Here is a 22,352-nt window from a genome sequence, read left to right on the forward strand (position 1 = left end):
TTAAGATTTTGCATTATTGCCTTACCGTGTCCGGTATTGCTAATGAGAGGACTCATGCAAATCTAATTGGTATTGCCTTTTAAGCTATGTGTTCTGTTCCTCTTTTAGAATCTAAGAATGTGATTGTTAAGTGCCAAATGAATGAAGAGACAACAATGGCGGTATCATGGAAAAGTTGAAGCATAGATTGTACTGTGAAGAATGATAGCAGTTAAATAAGAAGAAAATAATGGAGAAGACATTTCAGGCGATGGAAAAAAATGTAATCATGACATTGAGCCAGGTATAACAAAGGAAGAGAGAATAAGTGATTGAATGGGGATTTCTAAAAAATAGTGACAGTTAAGTTTGGAAGAGTACAATGAATAGCTTTTTGACTTCAGGATAAAGATTTAGGAATGTTCAGTTGGTATGTGGATTTATTAAATTTGTTAGAAAAAGGGAGTATCAAAGTGGTATTTTAGAATATAAATCTAGCAGTGATGCCTACAGTGTATTTAAACAAAAAGACGCTAGAGTAGAGGCATACAAATATTGGGATTTAGAGCCTAAACTATGGGTAGTGCCAGTGATATGGGCAGTGGCAAGACAAGAATGGAATGAATCCAACTCAAAGACATTTGGTAAACAAGGAGTCAGCATTTCAAGCACAGATGTTGGCAGAACTATTTCTAGAGTAGCAAAATCAGAATAATTAATCTAATACTGAGGTTGTATTGCTAAAGGTATAATTTATGAATTCAGTGAAGAAATATTTAAAGCCAGTTTTTATTTATATGTATTTATTTATTTTCATTATCTTAGTATATGTCTTTATTTTTCTTAGAATCAGTGTTAGGATCTTTTGTTTACGATGAAATATATTCCATGGATCAAAATGGTTCTTTCACACTATATGTTAGGTGGTACTTGGAGCTTTTTGAGGTTTGTATATTAAAATTAGTTGTCACATGGAATATTATTGGGCTAGAAAATATCCTTTGAACCAAATGATGCTATGAATATATATTTTTGAATGAATTAATAAAGCGTTCTATATTAGGTATATTCTTTAAAATACATTAAAACTCTTCACCTATCTGACCTACTTTACAATCATTCTAAATTTCACGGGCCAAATTCTCTCCTCAGATCTATTTTTTTTTTTTTTTTTGAGACAGAGTCTTGCTTTGTTGTCCAGGCTAGAGTGAGTGCCGTGGCGTCAGTTTAGCTCACAGCAACCTCAAACTCCTGGGCTCAAGCGATCCTACTGCCTCAGCCTCCCGAGTAGTTGGGACTACAGGCATGTGCCACCATGCCCGGCTAATTTTATATATATATCAGTTGGCCAATTAATTTCTTTCTATTTTATAGTAGAGACGGGGTCTTGCTCTTGCTCAGGCTGGTTTTGAACTCCTGACCTTGAGCAATCCGCCCGTCTCGGCCTCCCAGAGAGCTAGGATTACAGGCGTGAGCCACCGCGCCCGGCCCAGATCTATTTTTTATAAATCCCACAGAAGTGAGTGGAAATTCAGTTAGATTATCTGAGGGCAAAATTTGGAATTATATTTGCAAAGATATGGACTTTTCCTGATTCATATTTCATTGAGAAATTGAATATTTAAATTGGCTAGAATCATCTACAATAAAGTATTTGAACTTGAAGTCACTTAGACATATTAGGAAAAGGAGAGAAATAATGTTTTGCTGCAAGTTGCTACTTTTCAGATTTCAACTTTCATTTCCCATGAAAAAATATAAAACTGGAGAATAAATACCTCCACATTTTTCCCTGCTGAGCTTGAAAGTTAAGAAGCATGCAATTGCATGAGTAAAATATTTTTTATAGCATATAATAACACTGGAGCTCCAGGAGACTGGCAGGAAAAGGGAAAAGAAATAGAGGGGATAGAAGAGGGGAATGTGTGTGAAATATTAGACCCAAGAATCCAAAATAAATTAACCAAATAGTTTTAAGATTAGGTCATATTATTTCATTTTATATTTTCATTGTGTGACAATTATTACAAAGATTTCAAATATTTCTGGGTTTTTGGTGTTGACCTTAATTATCTTTTCTAAATAGAGTAACATGTATACCCAGACAATATTCAATCTCGATAGGTAGAATTCTACAAGGTCCACTCCTAGCACTAGACTTTTGGTCGTAGAACACAGTTAGGGGTCATTCAGCTCTGTTGATACTTAATTAGTTGTAGAGGAACTTTCTTAGCACCTAATGAATGATTTGTTTAAGATGATATTACCCAACCTCTTGATGAGAACAATTTGCACTTTATTCCTCATAATACTTTATAACTTGCCGTGTGTACAATTTACTACATGTACCATATGTGTCTTGCCCCATGATTACCCATTTCCTAAACTTAAGTGCAAAGATTCAACTCTGGCCCTTGTGAATCCTCTTCTGTGTCTATCATGCTGAGTATATTCCTTACAATTGTTCTTTCAGGTTAAGATGTCACGTCAACTTCTACTTTCTAGAACCTTGCTGATGAATCTGACTTTGCTTATGCACTTGCTGAAATGCAATGTGGTAATTGATGGCTTAGGAAAGGCCTTGCTTCTTTGCTGTGAGCTCTACAATATGTTTGTATTACTGTGTAGGACTACAGTGCTCTGTCTTTAATCTGACTGTTCCATTTCTGTGTTCTTTTCCTATTATTAATAGTAAGATAAATGCTATAGTGACAGAAATGCTGTTAAAGTCTCCTTGTTAGGAAGACTGCCTCCACCTCTGTACTCAAATTTACCCAGCCTTCAACTGGGCACTAACACAGCCTGGATAAGACATTTTTTTTTCTTTTCTTGAGACCGAGGCTCACTCTGTTGTCTGGAGTAGAGTGCTGTGGCATCAGTCTAGCTCACAGCAACTTCAAACTCCTGAGCTCAAGCGATCCTCTTGCCTCAGCCTCCCGAGTAGCTGGGACTACAGGCATGCACCACCATGCCTGGCCAATTTTTTTCTATATATTTTTAGTTGGCCAATTAATTTCTATTTTTTTTTTTTTTTTAGTAGAGATGGGGTCTCACTCTTGCTCAGGCTGGTCTCGAACTCCAGACCTTGAGCAATCCGCCTGACTTGGCCTCCCAGAATGCTAGGATTACGCCTGGCCAAGACATTCTTTATAACACATGAAACAGCTCCCTTGTCCCTCTTTCCCACCCTGAAGTAATGCCAATTACAGGAACAGTTTCATACCCTCTTGTATTTGCAAAATCTGATAACTAGTATTGCTTATTCTTTGTGCTTGGTACATAATTAGAAATTCTATAAATACTTGTAGGAATATATGATGATCTTAAAGGTTTATTTTTATATAGATACCACATATTTTGAGCTAAAAATTAAAGAACTTCTTACAAAATTTTAAGTGAATTGACAGTGTAATCAAGAACTTCAAAACGACAAAATATGTTTAAAAATTTATCTACCGGCAGAATTATTTTCACCTTTTTTTGGATATACAAATGATCTATAAGCTCAGGGGAGAAAAAAGTATTCCTGCAAACTCCCACTGGAAATTTTTAGGATTATAGTCATCTCTCTGTACGCATTATTGGCCCAGCATTAAGCAGATATTGAAGACATCATTATTGCCCTTGGGGGATGATTGGGTGCTGCCATATGCTACAGTAATAGACTCATTTCTGTGTAATTTAGCAAAATTCAGATGGCTTGGTGGAGAACACTGAAGTACAGCTATGAAACACACTCCTAATCCATGGTAATAACAGTAATGCCCATTATTTGACCCTATCTATCTTGTACCTTGGGCTCTGGAAATAGGCATTATCATCCTTGTACAGAAAAGGAAACTGAGTCTTAAAGTGGTTATTAACATTCCTCATGGTTTCGTGTTAATACATCTTAGATCTGTGATTCCAACCTCATGCCTCCTGATTCCTGTGCTGTTTCCATGGTTCCTCACCGCCCCAGCAGGGATGGGAAACACCCGTACCACACGCGAGATCCCCATGGAAGAGCAATGCAGAGAGAGTATTTTGGCAGTTGCATTTGGAGGAAGCAGGTTCCAGAAGCCATATTTGCGGGTAAGGTATGCTGTTTAGCACAGACTCTGATACAGGCTATATGTTGTTGCGATTGTTTTCAAAGTCTTTTTGCTCTTTTCTGATCTAAGGTTGCTTATGGTAAAATTTTGCAGAAAATTTCAGAACTCATGACTTCAGGGATAAACATGATGCCAATTTTTCTTTAGAGCTGCATAGTTGCCTTTAATAAAGACAGATTTATAATAACTGAATTTGTCACACAAAGAGAACAGCAGTGCTAAGGGTGGCTGGATTATAACTCATGGAAGAAACAATTGACTCAATGGTAGAAGAGAATCTGTTATTTCTGCTGTATTTGTGAGTGTGTGTGTGTTTCTTTTTCTTTTTTTCTTTTTTTTTTTTTTTGGTATCTTTTTCTCCAGGGAATACACCTGTCACACAGCCAGCAGCCTTCAAATTTGGTTTTCCATATGTTGACAAGTTACTTATAATAAAGGATTTAAATTACTTTCAGGGAAAACAATATCAGTCACTTTCAGAATTATATATTGTTTCTTATTTCAGCCATGTATACAATATAAATACTATACTTCACAAGTTAGGGTTGGATATAAGAGTTTAAAATCTACATACCTGTTTCAGCAACACAAAATTTTGTCACTGTGTTAGAAATAGGTGACATTGATATACTATTGTCTAATTACAAAGACTTTCAAAACACAGAAAACCAATGTTAATAAACATTATTATTTTGAACTTATCTAATAAGCTGAGTTTTAAAAATCTTAATTCACATGTAAAACTCTGTTAATATGCTATTTAGTTCTGCTGGAAACAACAGAGAGAAATTTTAAAATTAGTGATCTTGAAACAATGTTAATTTACTATGATTTTATACTAAACATAATAGGATGGACTTAGAAGCTCACTTTTCTGATGATTAAATTCAACCTGAAACTTTAAGCTGCCAAACATAAGATGGAACAGTTGATAGAGAGGAGGCTGTAGAAGATTCTAATTCAGTGTGGATTATGTCATTGGCTGTGCAAGTGCCCCTTTTAATTGAGAGGTCACCCAGATGTCAGCAGCTAATTGTGATGTATATTTGAAATAGCATTTTCTAGGGAAAAAGCTTACTATTGCTGCTGTGTTAAATAATTAGTAAGATATTATTATTGCTATTATTACTTTATTTACATAGTTTCAGGGAATTTAAAGAAAATGATCACTTAGCTAAGAGTCCTCCTTACTCATCTGGAATGGTTTGCTAAAAAGATGTCCTTTGTTTTCAAAATAGTTTAGCTTTGAAGTCACCATTTTGTTTTAATAAGGGCAAAAGGATCAACCACATTCTGTATGATAAGTCAGCACCCAACAACAGTCAAACTGAGAACCAAATCAAAGACTCAATGCCCTTCACAGTAGCAACAAAGAAAATAAAATACCTAGGAATATATTTAATTAAGGAAGTAAAAGACCTCTACAGGGAGAACTACGAAACACTGAGGAGGGAAATGGCAGAGGATGCAAACAGATGGAAAACCATACCATGTTCATGGGTAGGCATAATTAACATTGTTAAAATGTCTATACTACCCAAAGAGATCTACCGATTCAATGCAATCCCTATTAAAATACCAACATTATTTTTTGCAGATCTAGAAAAAATAATTCTTCATATGAAACCAGAGAAGGCCCCGTATAGCAAAAACAATCCTAAGCAACAAGAACGAATTGGGAGGCATCAATTTACCAGACTCCAAGCTACACTACAAGGCTATAGCAACCCAAAAAACATGGTATTGGCACAAGAACAGAGATATAGACCAATGGAACAGAACTGAGAACCCAGATATAAAACCATCGTTAGATAGCCTTCTGACCTTTGACAAAGCAGACAAAAACATACACTGGGGAAAAGAATCCTTATTTAACAAATGGTGCTGGAAAAACTGGATAGCCACATGTAGAAGACTGAAACAGGATCCTCACCTCTCGTAAAAATCAACTCATGGTGGAAAACAGACTTAAACCTAAGGCATAAAACTATAAAAATTGTGGAAGAAAATGTTACAAAAATTCTTATAGACATTGACCTAGGGAAAGAATTTATGAAGAAGACCCCAAAGACAATCACAGCAGCAACAAAAATAAATAAAGGAGACCTGATGAAATTTAAAAGCTTCTGCACAGCCAAGGAAACTATCACGATAGCAAATAGACAACCTACAGAATCAGAGAAAGTATTTGCATGCTACACATCTGACAAAGGGCTGATAACTAAAATCTATATAGAACTCAGGAGAATCAACAAGAAAAAAATCAAACAACTCCATTAAAAAGTAGACAAAGGACATGAACAGAAACTTTTCAAAAGAAGATAGACTAATGGCCAATAAACATGAAAAAATGCTCAACATCTCTAATCATCAGGGAAATGTAAATCAAAACCACAATGAGATATCACTTAACTCCAGTGAGAATGGCTTTTATCAAAAAGTCCCCAAATGACAAATTGTGTTGTGGATACAGAGAGACAGGAACACTCCCACATTGCTGGTGGGACTGAAAACTAGTACAACCTATGTGGAAACCAATATGGAGATACCTCAAAGAGATATGAGTAGATCTGGCATTTGATCCTGCAATCCTATTACTGGGCATCTACCCAAAGGATAAAAAGACATTCTATAAAAAGACATCTGCACTTGAATGTTATAGCAGCACAATTCACAACTGCAAAAATGTGGAAACAACGCAAGTGCTCATGAATACATACATGAGTGGATTAATAAAATGTGGTATATGTATACCATGGCGTTCTACTCAACCACAAAACATAATGGTGATCTAGCACCTCTTGTATTATCCTGGATCTAGCTGGAGCCCATTCTACTAAGTGAAGTGTCACAAGAAGGGAAAAACAAATACTACATGTACTCATCATCTAATTGGTATTAACTGATCAACACTTATGTGCACATTTGGTAGTAACATTCAAGGGTGTTGGGCAGGTGGCAGGGAGGAGCAGATGGGTATATTCCTATCTTATGAGTGTGGTGCTTAATGTTTGAGGGTGGACACGCTTGTAGCTCTGACTTGAGTGGGGCAAAGGCAATATATGTAACCTAAACATTTGTACCCTCATAATATTCTGAAATTAAAAAAGAAAATCAATAAGGCCAAAAGGAAGCCAGTAGAACAAATTGAGAGGTTCAGACAAATACAGGAAGCCAGTATTGCTTTTTGATTAATTACTGATGCCTTTTTTTGTTTGTTTGTTTGTTTGTTTTGAGACAGAGTCTCACTCTGTTGCCCCAGCTAGAGTGCCGTGGTGTCAGCTCACAGTAACCTCAAACTCCTGGGCTTAAGCAATTCTACTGCCTCAGCCTCCTGAGTAGGTAGCTGGGACTACAAGCATGTGCCACCATGCCCGGCTAATTTTTCTATATAGTTTTAGTTGTCCAGCTAATTTCTTTCTATTTTTTTAGTAGAGACAGGTATCGCTCTTGCTCAGGTTGGTCTCAAACTCCTGAGCTCAAATGATCCGCCTGTCTTGGCCTCTCAGATTGCCAGGATTACAAGTGTGAGCCACCACGCCCAGCCTATTGATGCCTTTTAATGTTATCATTTCTGCGAATCAACAGTTTGTGGATGAGCTATGCTGTGGTAATAAATAGACCAAGTGTGAAAATACCTGCCAGGTTCAGAGAAACTTTCTGGAAAGGGAAGGTCTTTTCTTATAGCCCCTCCCTGATGAAGAGATATCCCTGTTGAAACAGGGTCTTCTCTTGGCCAAAGTTTGTTAGATCAAAGTTGAGCAAGGACTAGCCGTTTTCTTTTTATTATTCTTATTATTGTTGTTAATTTTTTGTCCTGACAAGAACAAAGGGCTTGTCCAATCAAATTTTCTGCCCTGTTCTAGAGGAGGAGTAGAAAGAAGAATGGGAGCAGAGGGAAGACAGACAGAGAGAGAGAGAGAGAGAGAGAGATTGAAAACTTTACCTGTCCTAGAGCCACCGCTAAGCCTCATGGGAAGTGTAACCGGAAAGTGGTGAGGACTGACTAGGAAGGATATAGAATCAAGGACTTAGGGAATCAGCCAGTTCTGGGTTTGAATCACCTTCACCACTTCATGAATGTATGAAATTGACTACTAAGATTAGTAACCTCTCCAAGATTTAGTTTCCTTGTGTGTAAAATGGGGCTATGAAAATTTACTTTGCGGGTGATGGGATTCAGGACATGCTACCCCAAAATATGGCACTCTGGCATTTGAGGAAACTACAGAAGCAGAAGCTCACTCTCTTGCCCTTCTCCTCCCTTGAAGCAGGTCATAAATCCTAGGAAGAATTCTAGAATCTTCCCCTGAAGGAGAGCATTAGGCCCTGATTGAGAGGTACCTTAGCTATACTCAGAGGAAAGGAACCTCCTTATTTCTGAAGACACAGGAACACAGAGAAGAATCTGAACAAACAGGCATACCCTGCCAAATGCTCCTCAGTTTATTATCATTAGATCACACCTCTTTGACCAGTTATATTTCTCCATTGCTGTCCACTTCTTTGACAAATCAGGGGTACCTGTTTCTTTGGGTATTTATTTCCTTATGAAGGCTCTTTTGTCAAATAAAACTTATTAACCAAAGTTTCATGGCTTTTTCTTGTTAATGGTCTTTTGTTCTAGGTTCTTAGCCATGAAGGTCCCAGAGATGAATGAGGAAAAGATATTATTGTATTCTCTGCAGTTTCTAGCCACCATGAAGGGACGGCTGGCACATCCCCCTAAGTCCAGAGCCTGCAGATGAGGTCCTGGGAAAACTAACAAACATGAGAGAGAGGTAGGAATTCTTACCAGGCCAGCTCTCTCACGTCTCTATCTGAAGTGCCTAGATGAGAGAGGAAGGTAAAAATTTCTCCTTTCCAAATTCAGATTAGTGGAAGAATCATTTGTTTGGGTTGTGACTCTGGTTAAATTGGGTTTGGGTACCCAGCAGTACTGACCCCTTCTTCTCAGAAACAGCTATTACTTTCCTGTTTGTCTCGTTGTAGTCTCCTGAGAACTTGGCTTGACTTTCCACTTGTCAAAGGTGCATGAGTTGCTGTTTTTTTGCATTTGCAGGCAGCCAACTGCAGGTTGGGGCCTCAAGAATATGGCCAGACAAAAGTGTGGGTTGCACCTCTTTCCAGCTAACATACTGATTGTCGCCAGCTATTGCGGGCGGGTTTGTGCATGTCTTTCTTTTGGCTGTCTTTGGGAGTGGTTCTGGACCTTAGGAGGGTTGCCTCTTTTTTGCACCTTCTTTTGAGGATGTGTCTTGCATCCATGGTTAACTCATAAAAGGCATATTGGTTTCGGTTCTGAGTCACTTGAGTGATACTTTGGTTTGTAGGAAAAAGAAAAAAAAAATGTGTTCAATGCTGCCAGGAATATTTACTGCTTGTTCTTGCTGAAATCTGATAATAAGATTTGAAAGTATATTTTTTAGAGGTTTATGGTCAGGACCCTTCTGTTGTTCAAATGTTAACTGTGTGTGTATGTGTGCGTGTGTGGTGTACATGGTGTGTGTGCGTGTGTGTGTGTGTAGCCTCTCTGTTCTCTCTATTGGATTGTGCTTCTCTCATGGGAATTTCTCAGTTGATCAAAACTCCCTTCTGGAAATCCTGCTGACTACATGCTTGCCCAAATCTGTCCACTTCTCTCTTATTGGAACTTTGGAGCTTTGGTAGGGCTGCTAGGGCTTTAAGAGAATGGATACAAAGAACCTAGTCTGGTTTCTGACGTGGACTAGGCACTCAGCAGCTGGAAGCTCAACCTTGGTTTCTTTCTCTCACTTTTCTTTGGTTTCCTGTTACTCTTCCGTACTCTTCTCTATGAACAGCACTGCCCTTTGGGGTGAAAGGACCACTAATTTATCCTTCAGATTTTGTTTTTATAATGTGTCTTAGTTCATTTTCTGCTGCTATAACAAAATACCACAAAATGGTAATTTAAAAAAAACTAGTTTATTCAACTCAAAATTCTGGAGGCACTGGCATCTGATGAGGGTCATCCCATGGCAGATGGGTAGAAGGGGGACAAACATGTGAGACAGAGAGAAAACTGGGCCAAACTTGCTTTTATAATGACCCACTCTCTCAATAATTAACCCACTCCTGTGATAATGACATTAATCCATTCATAAGGGCTCTACCCTTAAGACCAATTGCCTTTTAATAGGCCCTGCCTTCTAAAACTGTTGCATTGAAGATTAAGTTTCCAACACATGAACTTTTGAGGGACATATTCAATCCATAGCATTGCACACTTTGTCCCCCAAATTTATGTACTTCTTATAATGCAAAACACATTCATCCCTTCCCAAGAGTCCCAAAAGCCTTAACTAATTCCAGCATCAAATAAAAAAATCCAAAGCCCCAAGTCTCATCTAGATCAGATGTGGGTGAGACTCAGGCATCATTCACCCTGAGGCAATCTTTTTAATGCTATGAGCCTGTGCAATCAAACAAGTTATCTCTTTTCAAAATACAATGATGGGACAGACATGGGATAGAAACTCCTATTCCAAAAGGCAGAAATAGGCAAGAAGAAAGGAATAAGAGGCCCCAAGCAAGTCCAAAACCCAACAGAGAAAATAGTAATATTAAATCTTAAAGCTGGAGAATAGTTTCTTTGACTGCACACTTTCCATCCTGAGCAGCCCGGGGAGGGGTTGGGTCACCAAGGCTTTGAGTCACCATGCCCTCCCAGATTTGCTGGGCTCAGCCCACGATTCAGCTCTCTTGGGTTAGCTGTTCGTGCTGTTAGCTCTACAGTTCTGGGGTCTTGGTGGTGGTCCTGCTCCCATAGCTCCACTAGGTATTGCCCTAGCGAGGTTCTCTCCAGTGGCTCTGCTCCTGCAATAAGGCTCTGTTTGGGCTTCCAGGTTGTCTGTGACATCCTTTGAAACCCAGATGGAGGAAGCCATGCATTCTGGGCTCTTGCATTCTGCATGCCTGCAGACTTAACATCACATGGATGCTACCAAGATTTGCCCCTTCCAACTTCTGGAATGACAGGTTGAACTGCAGCTGGGCCCACTTGGGCCACAGCTGAGGGCAGCTTGGGAACAGAGTGCTGAAATGGGGCAAGCAGAGACCTAAGGTGGCTCTAGGCAGCAAGCCCATGGACAGTGCCTGGGCTCATGCCTCAAAACCGTTCTGCCCTCCTCAAGCTCCAGGCCTGTGATTAGAGACTTTGCTTTGAAGATCTCTGAAATGCCCAAGGGTCTTTCTCCCATTGTCTTGAGGAATAGCACCTGGCTCCTTTCTAGCCATGCTAATCTCTTTAGTATTCTCTCTCCAAGAGGCTTTTCACTCTATGTGGCCAACCTGCAAATGTTTTAAATCTTTCCATATTGCTTCCCTTTTAATTAATTCTTTTTCTTTCATGTCTCACTGTATATGGTTAAAAGTGACTACACAGCAGCCTCTAAGCTTGCTGCTAAGCTATTTCCTCCTCCAGATATTCTAGCTTATCATTCTTGTTCTACATTCCATAAAGTTCTAGAGGGCATGGCCATAATTCAGCCCAGGTCTCTGCTACTTTATAACAAGGATGGCCTTTGTGCCAGTGTCTGATATCTTGTTCCTCCTTTTTGTCTGGACTTCCCCAGAAAGGCCTTTAATGTCCATATTTCTACCAACATTCTGGTCTTGATCACTTCAATAATTTCTTAGAAGATTCATAATGTCCCTAGCTCTGCCATCTTTTTCTGGGCCTTCACCTGTATTGCCCTTAAAGCTCTGTTCATGGCAATATAGGCCTTTTCTAGCCTGTTCCTCCAAATTCTTCCAGTTTTTACCCATTACTCAGTTCCAAAACTGCTTTACATTTTTGGATATTTGTAATAGTAACAACCCACATCTCAGAACCAATCTTCTTTCTTCTTCTTCTTATTTTTTATTTTGGCATATTATAGGGGTACAGATTTTAAGGTTTCAATAAATGCCCTTTCCCCCCTCCCTCCACAAGTCTGAGTCTCCAGCATGACCATCCCCCAGAAGGTGCACATCTCACTCATTATGTATGTATATACCTGCCCTACCCCCCCAATCTTCTTTCTTAATCTGTTTTCTTAATCTTAATCTACTCTTAGATTACTACAGACTGCTTAATTCACAAAGCAGCTTATTTGGCTTATGGTTCTGGTGTCTGGGAAGGTCAAGATCATGCTCCTAGCCTTTGGCCAGAGTCATCCCATGGCAGAAGGGTAGAAGGTGGAAGTGAGCAGGAGAGATGGAGGAAATCAGGCCGAACTAGCTTTTATAATAACAACCCCCTCTTGAGATAACTAACCCTCTCCTGCAATAACATTAATCAGTTCATGAAGTCTCTCGCCTCATGAGCCAATCACCTCTCATTAGGGCCCACCTTCCAACACTGTTGCATTGGGGATTAAGTTTCCAACACATGAACTTTTGGGGGGAACATTCAAACTATAGAGTAATGTTACTCACTTTAGTCCTGACAAACTTTAGTTTTTAACTAGAAAGTTAAAAATTTTTATGATTCTTCTTTGGTACTGCATTCAAGTGTGCAGCGCCATCTCTTAAAAACAAGAGATTAAGAAAAATTTAATGTTCAGATTTTTTTCAAGTTTCACAGTCATCTTTTCATGGTGCTATGGCTATTGTAGAATCAATGCTTAGGAGAGATGCTTTAAGAGCAAGAATCTGACACCCATACTCTGGATTTTATTTTAATGATTTTTTTTTTGAGTCACACCAAATAAATCTTTATTCTTTTCTGCTTTGCAAACTTAGTTTTATATCCATTCACTACAAAATCCCTCCTGGCTTTCTGGAAACCAAAGACAAATAAATCTCAGTTTTTTTTTCTATCAAGCTTTTAGTGTACTATGGCACTTGGAATCAGTCATTCATAACTGAGGCACAATTAAAACAATTCAACAGTATGTGTGGTAAAATAATTAATATAGAATTATAATTCAAATCTTCCCTAAAATGAGAAAACAAGGCCCACACAAGTATACAAGTTTGAATTCAATAACTAGAGCTTGCTTTAGGCATACCAATGAAAAAAATCCTCTAAAAGCAAATTTGAAAGTAAAGAGAAATGTATTTTGAGTAATTTCTCTTGTGTCAAGATAGTGCAATATTTTCTAGAATAAGTAAATCAGGTGCATGGTAGTACTTTAATATCAAATTTTGATTTTCTTATTTATTTTTTTAAGTCTGGATTTAAACTCTTGATATAAAGCAGACTTTTAATTTCCCGTTTTTCAAAGATAGTATTGAAAGGTCATTTTCTAGCTTTTAAAGTTTTAAGAAATGACTCACTGTACTACCACTGTCATATAGGCTTCAAAATCAAATTTCCGGTCAGCATTGTGCATTTTGATTTGGCAAACATGTATCCTTTTTTATGTGTTGTATTGGAACTTATTATTAAGAACTTTTTATTGCTGGCTCCCATGTTTTAGTTAGTTGATCTTCAGAGCACTCTATTAAATAGATAAAAAGAACATTGTATGCTTCCATAAAAGATAGTGTTTGCGTCAATTGTAAAAAAAAAAAAAATCTCTGACAGAGATTCATAAAAGATCTGGAAAGTTTCTCGTGGTATTGATTTCAGATTTATCTTTAAATTTTATTTATACCATTTCCTAATTAGTAAAGATACCTACATTCAGAGAGAAAAACATTCTCAAGACTGCAGCCTTGTTCCCCAGAAATATAGCACGCAACCCAAAGAGAGATATGCCAAAGCAGGATTCTCAGTGAATAACGGTTCTGTCAGACATTTCTTTTCCTCTCTAGTGATCAAAAGCTGTGGAAACTTCTGTGCCCAAAGAAACATGGCAGAGCATCTTGACTGAGCACCCTGTCTGGCTGAGGGTGGCTGAAAGACTGTCTGACCATGCTGAATGCCCTGAGGAAAATGCCAAGGCCCCACCCTCTGCGTCGGGGTCTGGTTCAGACTTCCCCAGTGCAGCCAGTCCGGCTTGGCCTCAGCCTTGGTTCAAAGGACCCCTGGAAAACCTGCTTAGCCCAGATTCCTGGGAGGCCCAACAAACAGCAAAATAAATTCTGGGCTCACCACAGACTAGTTTGAAAATGTCAGATCAGTCTCAGAAGTGATTTTAATTAAGGAAATATTTCCTGAACACCTACTATGTGTTTCAAGACAATCTAACTACAAATTCCCCCAAACTTTGAGTTTATTTGACTCATTTTCCCTCCTACAGGAATTAGAGATCCTCCTCTACAGCAAAGCAAGGGGATCAAAACTCAAAAGCGATTAAGGAACTGTCAAACTTAACTTTTCTCAGAAAGAGGATTATTGAATCATTGGCTGTATTATTTTAAATCTCTGAATATTGATATTAGAGGACTTTTAAAAAAATAATTCTTTTTGTTGTTTTTAACCTTTCTGCTTAAATCAAAATTTTCTATTAGTACTTAGGAACTGTTTTGTGTTCTAAGACTTTTCTAAAGAAACAGGAATCGTTTCCATGGGAGTGTGTGTGTGTGTGTGTAGTCTTTCATTTTGTCAAAACTATGCGTATTTTTTTTAATGGTTTATGAGAACATGAATTGGGAACACCAAATGGTTTCCAAGAAACGACCCCCACCCCCGGTAGAAAATTCCCATAACTATCAGGAGAAATGGGCAGATGATGGAGCAGGCTTTCAAAGCTCCTGAGCACGCTGCACAACCTACCCACTTTATTAAAAACGCTAAACCAAGGTCTGTGGCGACAACTGCCGCTCGGGCGCTCGCTCCCGCCTGCAGGTCTGCAGCCAGCCAGGGAGGACTCAGGGACAGCCTATCTTGGGACGTGTAAACCTTGCCAGGGGTCCCGTTCCCCAAAAGGGGCTCGTTTCTAGCGCTTCGAGTATTAAATTATTCGCCACCGGTCTCGGCGTACGTTCCTCAACACACTTTCTGATCCCCTCAGAGTTCCAACCGCGAGCCGGGGGCGGGCGCGGGAGCCCGGGGCCGCACGGCCTGCCCGGGCGCGGGGCCGAGCCTGCCTCCAGTCGGGGGCCGGCGACGCAGTTTGGGAGGAGGCTCCCGCGGCGTCCAGGCCCGCGTCGCCCGCATCCAGAGGGCAGCGGGCACAACTCCCCGGCGCGGAGGATTGGTCCTGGGTGGCAAGGGTCGAAACCCGGCGCGGACGCCGGCGGGACGCGCGCCGCCGGCCGGGGTCGCGGTCCGGGTCTGCCCTGCTCCGGGCTCCGCGCCCGGGCGCTCCGGGCCGCCGGCTCCAGGCCAATCAGCGCGGCGCCCGGCCCGCGCCCCCGCGGTGGCGCTGGCGGTGGCGATGGCAGCGGCCGCGCCGGGCCGGGCCCGAGCCGGGCCGAGGAGGGGCTGAGCCGCGGGGGATCCTGGAATCGCAGGGCGGTGGGGATTCTGGGAGGAAAACTGCACTTCCTCCGTCCCCGCCGGCGGCTCCCCTCCACCCCGGCACCCCAAGTTCGGTGCGCCGCCGCCGGGCCGCAGGGCGTCGGGGTCGAGCGCGGCGGCGGCGCGGCCGGGAACATGCTGGGCATGTACGTGCCGGACAGGTTCTCCCTGAAGTCCTCCCGCGTGCAGGACGGGATGGGGCTCTACACCGCCCGCGGCGTGAGAAAGGTGGGTGACCCGGCGGCGGCCTGCGGCCCTGCCCTGACGCCTTCCGGAGCGGCCGCCGCGGGCTTCGGTGGGTCGCCCCTTTCTGGCCCGGCCGTGTCCGGTGCGGGCCGAGGCCGGGACGGCGGCGCGCGGCCTCCGCTCGCCGTCCCTCCGCGGGCCGCGCCACGTAGGTGTCGCCGGCGCGTCGCGCTCCCGGCCGGCCGCCCGGCCTCCCCGCGCGGGGCGTCGCTCCTCGCTCCCGCAGGAAGTGAGTGCGAGGGAGCCTCCCTCTTCCGCGGTGACGGCGGCGAGCCGCGTCCCTGCGCGGCAAGGCACGCGTGGCGGGTGTCCTCCCGCACGCTCGGCCCCGCAGCCGCCTTTCCCTTTAGGATGACTTGGCGTGGCGAGAACCCCCCGACTTTCCACGTGGGGGTGGGGAGGGCAGCCCGGGGTGCAGTTAGTTCAACACAGGCCTTAGAATTCGTTCAGACACCCAGTTTCTTCCCTCCTGGAATGTTTGTGCCTTCTGGGAGGTGCCAACTGGGTGATCTTTGAATCTCTGTATCTTTTTTCTCTGCTGTTTTGGATTTTTTTTCTGACATCGGATTGCTCTCTCCTTCTAGAAAGTTAGTTAAAGGCATGCTATCAGAGCAAGCGCATTGCTGTTTTCACACAGGAATGGCCTGGAAGTGTTGGGTGTTGAAAGCAAAGGCCTAGAAGAAGAGGTTACGGGAACATTCTAAATCTTTTGGAGTTGAAGTTACTAACACCATAACTTGCGTTGTGGTTGTTTCACAGGATAGGTGAAAGCCGGAGCCGCGAAGGCAGTGGAGAACTGTTTACTGAGCAGATACTTTGTGCCAGGGCCCATCTTGGAAGTTTCCCTATATTGGTAGCTTCACCAGCACAACACTCCCACGAGATCAGGTTTAATCCTCATTTAGAGATGAAAAAGCAGAAATTCTGTAAAGTTGTATTTTCCGCTGAGTTAGACTTCAAATCTAAGTCTCACTAAAGTTCTAAGTCGCATTCTTTCCAGAACACTGGTTGCCTCTTAAGGAACACTGGGCCTTATAAACCTCCAGCCCTGCCATTTTCCTAGTCCGCACCCCCCTGCCTTTGGTAGCAGGTATTTTGTAAAATGGAGGTTGGGCAAGAGCAGGCTTGTTCAGGTAAGATATGCTAACAAGAGGTTCAGAGGATGCACGCAGAGACACCAGGGTCACTTTCATCTGAGTGTGACTTTCTTTCCTCTGCCTCTGACCTAAACAGCAGGTGAAGGCGAGTGGACAGTGCTCCTAAATCTCCAAAATCGCCCCCATTGACAGCATGATCTACAACATAACTTCAGGGCAAAACTGGAAAACATAAATTGCGTATTTACGTTTTCAGATGGTGTTTGGGAGAATGCTCAAATGTGAAAAAAAACAGGAAGTAGAGGTGTATTGAATAGAGGTTGCCAAATGGCCACATGGTAAATTCAACATTCTTCCAAAACCAAATACAGCTATCATCAAATGACTTCTGTACAGAGTTGAAAATCTTCTTTCAATTCATTCTCACAAGATGTGAAAAATTCCCCAATGGACTTTTCTTGAAGGTCTTTGGCTTAAATGTAATTACTTAAAAAGATTAAACAGTTCTTAAAAATAATTTTGGAATTTTGTTTGATGAATAGTAATATACCAAACAATCCTAACAAAGATTAAAATTATTACACAGTCCTTGTTTTTTGTTTTTGCCTTATAGTAGCATTTAGGTTTTTATAAACAACTAGCCAATGTACTTTCTTTTGATTCTTTTTTTTGTTAATTTCAACTTTTTTTTATGTATTTGATAATTTGGAAGTATTTTATTTTGCTGCATGGACTGAATAGCTTCTAGAATCATCATATATTAGTGCATCATTTTACTATTACAATGATAAGGAGATATTTAATCTTTTCCTGGCTATTGTAACTTACTAGTAAACTAGTATATTGGCCAGGAAAACGTATATAAAACACGTAAAGATTTTCATCCAGATAACATCTAGAATTCTTACCTATATCTCAAAGTGAATATGCAGATGTTTGCAATAAATCTAAACTGTTATTGATATTTAATTATGATCCCAACGTATTCGATCACAAAGTCATAGATAGGTTCATTGATGCCAGAAATGACCTTAAAGCAAACTTCAGCTCCTTTGCCTTCCAAAGGCTGAAAGCAAAAAGCTAAAGCTGAATAGTAGATTTTAGCCGAATTATAAAGCTGCAGCTGAACAGCAATGCACCCTTACCTGTTTGTGTAGAGTCAGTCTCTCAATTCTTGAAGTCACCTTGTACTAGGCCTAACTCTGGCCATAAATTAAGGGATCTGAGAAGAGAGACTTAGCAGCAGCTATATTAAGGACCTTTGGTGGACACTATATTAGGTAGTGGAATTACCAAATTAGTGATATTTAGTCAGGTGAGGGAGACAGAGAAGTAAACATACAATCTGACTAGTGCTGTGATAGACAAGTGCATGAGGTTGTGTAAGCTGTGTACTGCAGGAGTTCAGAAGAGGATGGATTCTTGTCACAGTAAATCATCAGAAAATGGGGGGAATCAAGGCTTTATGGAGAAGGTGAATTTCATGGAGACTATTATTATTGTTGTGATTAATGAGCATTTTTGTGTTACATGTACGATTTCATTTTATTTTTCCACTAACCTTACGAAGTCAGTACTATTATCATACCTGTTTTCAGATGAGGAAACTGAGACAGAGAGGTTGGCCAGTGTGTCACAGACCAAATGATAGACCTGTGATTTTGATTTCAGGGAATCTGACCAAATGTTGTGCTCTTAATCAGTTTGGATCGTTTGTAGGGAGAATTGTTGGAAATAAAATTGAAGCAGACCTTGAAGAGCTAGACCTTGTGAACAGACCAAGGAAGTTGTTTAAACATTTCTATTGATGCAGCCTGACAGCATCATACACAGTCACATATTTTGGAGTCTGGATTTTCTGTTTACTATGCACTTGCATATGTCGTCTCATTTTATCATACAACGGTCCTACTGGGTTAATTATTATCCCCAATTTACAGATAACAAACTTGCTCAGTTATTCCTTCTTGCCAGAATTTTGGCAGTTTCCTTATGTTGATCTTTTAAAATGTTTCTCTGCTTTCTAATCCCTTCTGTGTGTTAACATGCTAAAACCTCAACTGATCTTTGGATACATACAGGTGACCCTTGAACGACACAGGGGTTAGGGGATATCACTTCCTACATAGTCAAAAATTCGTATATAACTTCTGACTCCTTTAAACTTAACTACTAAGATCCTACTGTTGACCAGAGTCTATACTGATAACATAAACACTTGATTGACACATATTTTGTTATGTTATATGCAGTATATACGTATTCTTATAATAAAGTAAGCTAAAGGAAAGAAAATGTCACTGAGAAAAGCATAAGGCAGAGAGAGTGTATTTACTATTCATTAAGTAGAAGTGGAGCATCATAAAGGTCTTTATTCTTGTCATCTTATTTTCCTGTTGAGTAGGCTGAGGAAGAGGAGGGGTTGGTCTTCTCATTTCAGGGGTGGCAGAGGCAGAAGAAAATCCACATGAGTGGACCCATGCAATTACAAACCTGAGTCGTTCAAAGGTCTACTGTAGTTATTTTCCTTTGCATCTCTATTAGAAGTGCTTTAACTTGCACACCCTCAGCATAGCAAAGCTATTTGGTAGCTGGGTTGGGATTTTAAAAAAGAACCAAAGACCAAAGGGAAAGCTGAAGAAAAGCAAAAAGGAAATAACGTATGAATGAAATAAGATGCAGATTTCTGGTCTTCTAATTCCTGTAAAAGCACCGAAGAGATTTGCTCCTGCCCAGGTCTCCTTAATACTCAGTCCCAGTGCGTTCAACCTGCTGCAGTGGCTCCATTCCTGGCTTCCCTCCCTTCCCACTTGGTGCTTTTGCTTCACGAGCTCCTGATGGAGTCCCATGTCTGCGCACCCTGAGCCCATTATGCGTTACCCTTTTCATGAACAAATGCGAGTTCCTAGTTCAGACTTTCTGGGTCCGCTAGGCTCTTGTCCACAGGTGCTTTTCAGGGCAAAAGTTATTGATGGTTCTGCAGTCTGTTTCCTGTTAACTGTTGTAACAGATAACCACAAATTTAGTGGCTTAAAACAACACAAATTTATCTTATGGTTCTGGAGGTCAGAATTCTAGAATGAGGGAGGGCATGGCCGGTTCCTTCCAGAGGCTCTGGGGGAACCAACTTCTCTGCCTTTGCAGTTTTCTAGTGGCTGCATTCCTCAGCTCATGGGGCATTACTCAGTCTACCATGGCTCCAAAGTGTAATTCCTCCTTGCCTAGATTATCTGGAGCATTTTACAGTGACTGGGATGAGTCCTTCCCCTCATACTGGTCGTGATAAGGTATTTCCATTGCAGATGTCACGATTAGTATTCTACCTTGTTGGCAGTATTGATTCCAGCAAGATCTACAAGGTTGCCATTCATGCAGTAAAACCTGGATGAGTGGTTCCTTCAGAAAGAGGAAGAAAAAATGTGTACATGAGCAGTAGAGTGGAAAACAGTCTGATGTGTTATAAATGATACTGTTTAAAAGAACTTCGGAAGTAATCTAGTTGGCATGTCATCGTTGTACAAACGAGAATGATGAAACCAGAGATTTGTGAGGAGTCTCGCAGCCAACGGTTGCCTCTCAGGTCCCTGCCTTTCCACAATACCAACGTACTCTGTTTCAAACCAAGGCAGACGCCTTGATTCTCATGAGGAATTTGTACTGAAGACATTCGGTGAGGTAAAATCCCAAATAAAAAGATACCTGAAATAAAGGTTTAAAGCTGAGTTTGTAAAAATGCAGTAAGATAAAAAGTCAAATTGTGCAGGGTTAGGAAACACGATACCTCACAGAAAAAAATACCTAAAAAGAAAAAAGTAAGTCAAAGCAGGCAGAGGAAAAAAATCATCATGCATAAATGTTAATACAAGAAGATTAGATTTTGTGGAATAAGGCTGTGGGCCCCAACACCAGGCTGTGGCCTGCTGCCCATCACTCACATGGTGGGTGCGTGAGCTCCAGTGCACTGCCCCCTCCTGTGGAAAAATTGCCTTCTGGGAGACCAGTCCTGGTACCAAGAACGTTGGGGACCTGCTGGCAATAAGGTGTTGTGTTGATCGGCTTAGAAGGTGACTTTCCTGCAGAAACGATGCATTTGCATCTTAGGGTTAAAGTTCTGCAAATAGATGTTTGTTTACATTTCCTGGTGGCTGACGATAACTAATCTGGAAACATAATTAGAGGAAAAATAATCCCCATGAAGCGTGCCACATGTCTTATCTCTGTGTTCACACATTCACATTTCTTCATAGTAACTCCATTTTCTAGGTGTCATCACAAATTTAAAAAATATATAACTGATCCACTTAAACTAATATTTTCTCCAAAACTTCACGTTTTATATTTTGTGATGATAGCAGCTACAATTGATTCATTCAAGAAGTATTTGTCGAGCAATGGCAGTTGTTTCACTGGATGCTTCGTGCAGCTCGTAGTTAAGTCCTGCGGTGGGCCTACAAGCTGACCACTAGTATCTCTGGGAAGTGGATTAATCAGAATTTGAATTCAGGTCATTCATATACCCATTTTCTTTTTTTAAGTTTTTTTGTCTTTACCCAGAAAATGTTATATCCACACATATAGACACACACACACACTTTAAAAAATGATTTGACAAATGTAACAAAAGAGCGAACTCACTTCATTATCTAGCATTTCTCATTCACCAGGTATTGTGGGAATCCCACTAAGTCATCTACTTTGGCCGTAATATTTTTAATGACTAAATATATTCTATGCTGTGGACGTGCCATATTTTCGTTTATTCAGGTCTTGTTTAGCACATTCATTCAAAAAGTCTATCACATAGTATGCCAAGACTTGTGCTAGTCACTTTGGGGTACAAAGAAGAAAACAGCTATTCAGTTTCTTGCGGAGCTTGCATTGTAGCGAAAGGAGACAGAAAATAACAATAAACTTATTAGAGAAATTTGACATTATGTTAAAATGTGGTGAGTTGGGTTGACTTGGCAGAATAGTTGTGTGGGTACTTGTGGGGCAATGTTATAAATTAGGCAGCCCAGTTCATTCCCACTAAGCAGGGGAGATTTGGGCACTTTACCCCCCAGCCTGCTGGAGGGACATCTCACACTAGGTCTCCGTCAGAACCTCAGGTCTCTCCTATACCTGGTTGCCCACAGGTGCTAGTTAGTAGCAGTTGTTTTGCTCAAGAGCAGCAAGTAGCTTAGGTTTGGGGATGAAGGGGAAAGAGGCTGCATTTAGGTCACCACATACTCACAATTCTTTCTTCTTCATAACGTTTTTGCTTTTCCCATTTCCTATTATAAGTGATATATTTCATAAAGAATTTTGTTATATCTTGGGTACCACTTTCTTTTCTTTCCCCTGACCTCTGCTGTATCGACTGAGAGTCATAGAGACAACTGCAGTAATCTAAACCTTAGTGTTTATGTTCTTATAAAAGAAGTTGGCAGGTAGACATTTGTTGCCATTGGTTCAGTGGCTCAAAATATTAGAGTGGAAATCTTTGCAGTCCTCTTGGCCTCAAGTGGCTGCTTCAGCCCCAGCTATCACGCTCATATCCCAGGTGGGGAGAAAGAGAAAGTATCCAAAGTATTGGTATTTGGG

The 22,352-nt window shown here is 40.9% G+C and overlaps 1 protein-coding gene across 2 annotated transcripts in view; it reads left to right on the forward strand.

Annotated features, from left to right (window-relative positions):
* Positions 1 to 15,316: 15,316 nt before the first annotated feature.
* PRDM5 (PR/SET domain 5) overlaps positions 15,317 to 22,352 on the forward strand; it is a 170,806-nt gene continuing 163,770 nt past the window's right edge. The window contains exon 1 of one of the 2 annotated variants that reach the window (XM_012745854.2): positions 15,317 to 15,654. In XM_012745854.2, coding sequence (XP_012601308.1) covers positions 15,562 to 15,654 — 93 coding nt within the window. In that variant the 5' untranslated portion in view covers positions 15,317 to 15,561. The remainder of the gene's footprint in view (positions 15,655 to 22,352) is intronic. The other variant, XM_012745856.2, reaches the window with a different exon arrangement.

This window comes from Microcebus murinus, chromosome 27 (genome assembly GCF_040939455.1).
Source record: "Microcebus murinus isolate Inina chromosome 27, M.murinus_Inina_mat1.0, whole genome shotgun sequence".
NCBI lineage: Eukaryota > Metazoa > Chordata > Mammalia > Primates > Cheirogaleidae > Microcebus > Microcebus murinus.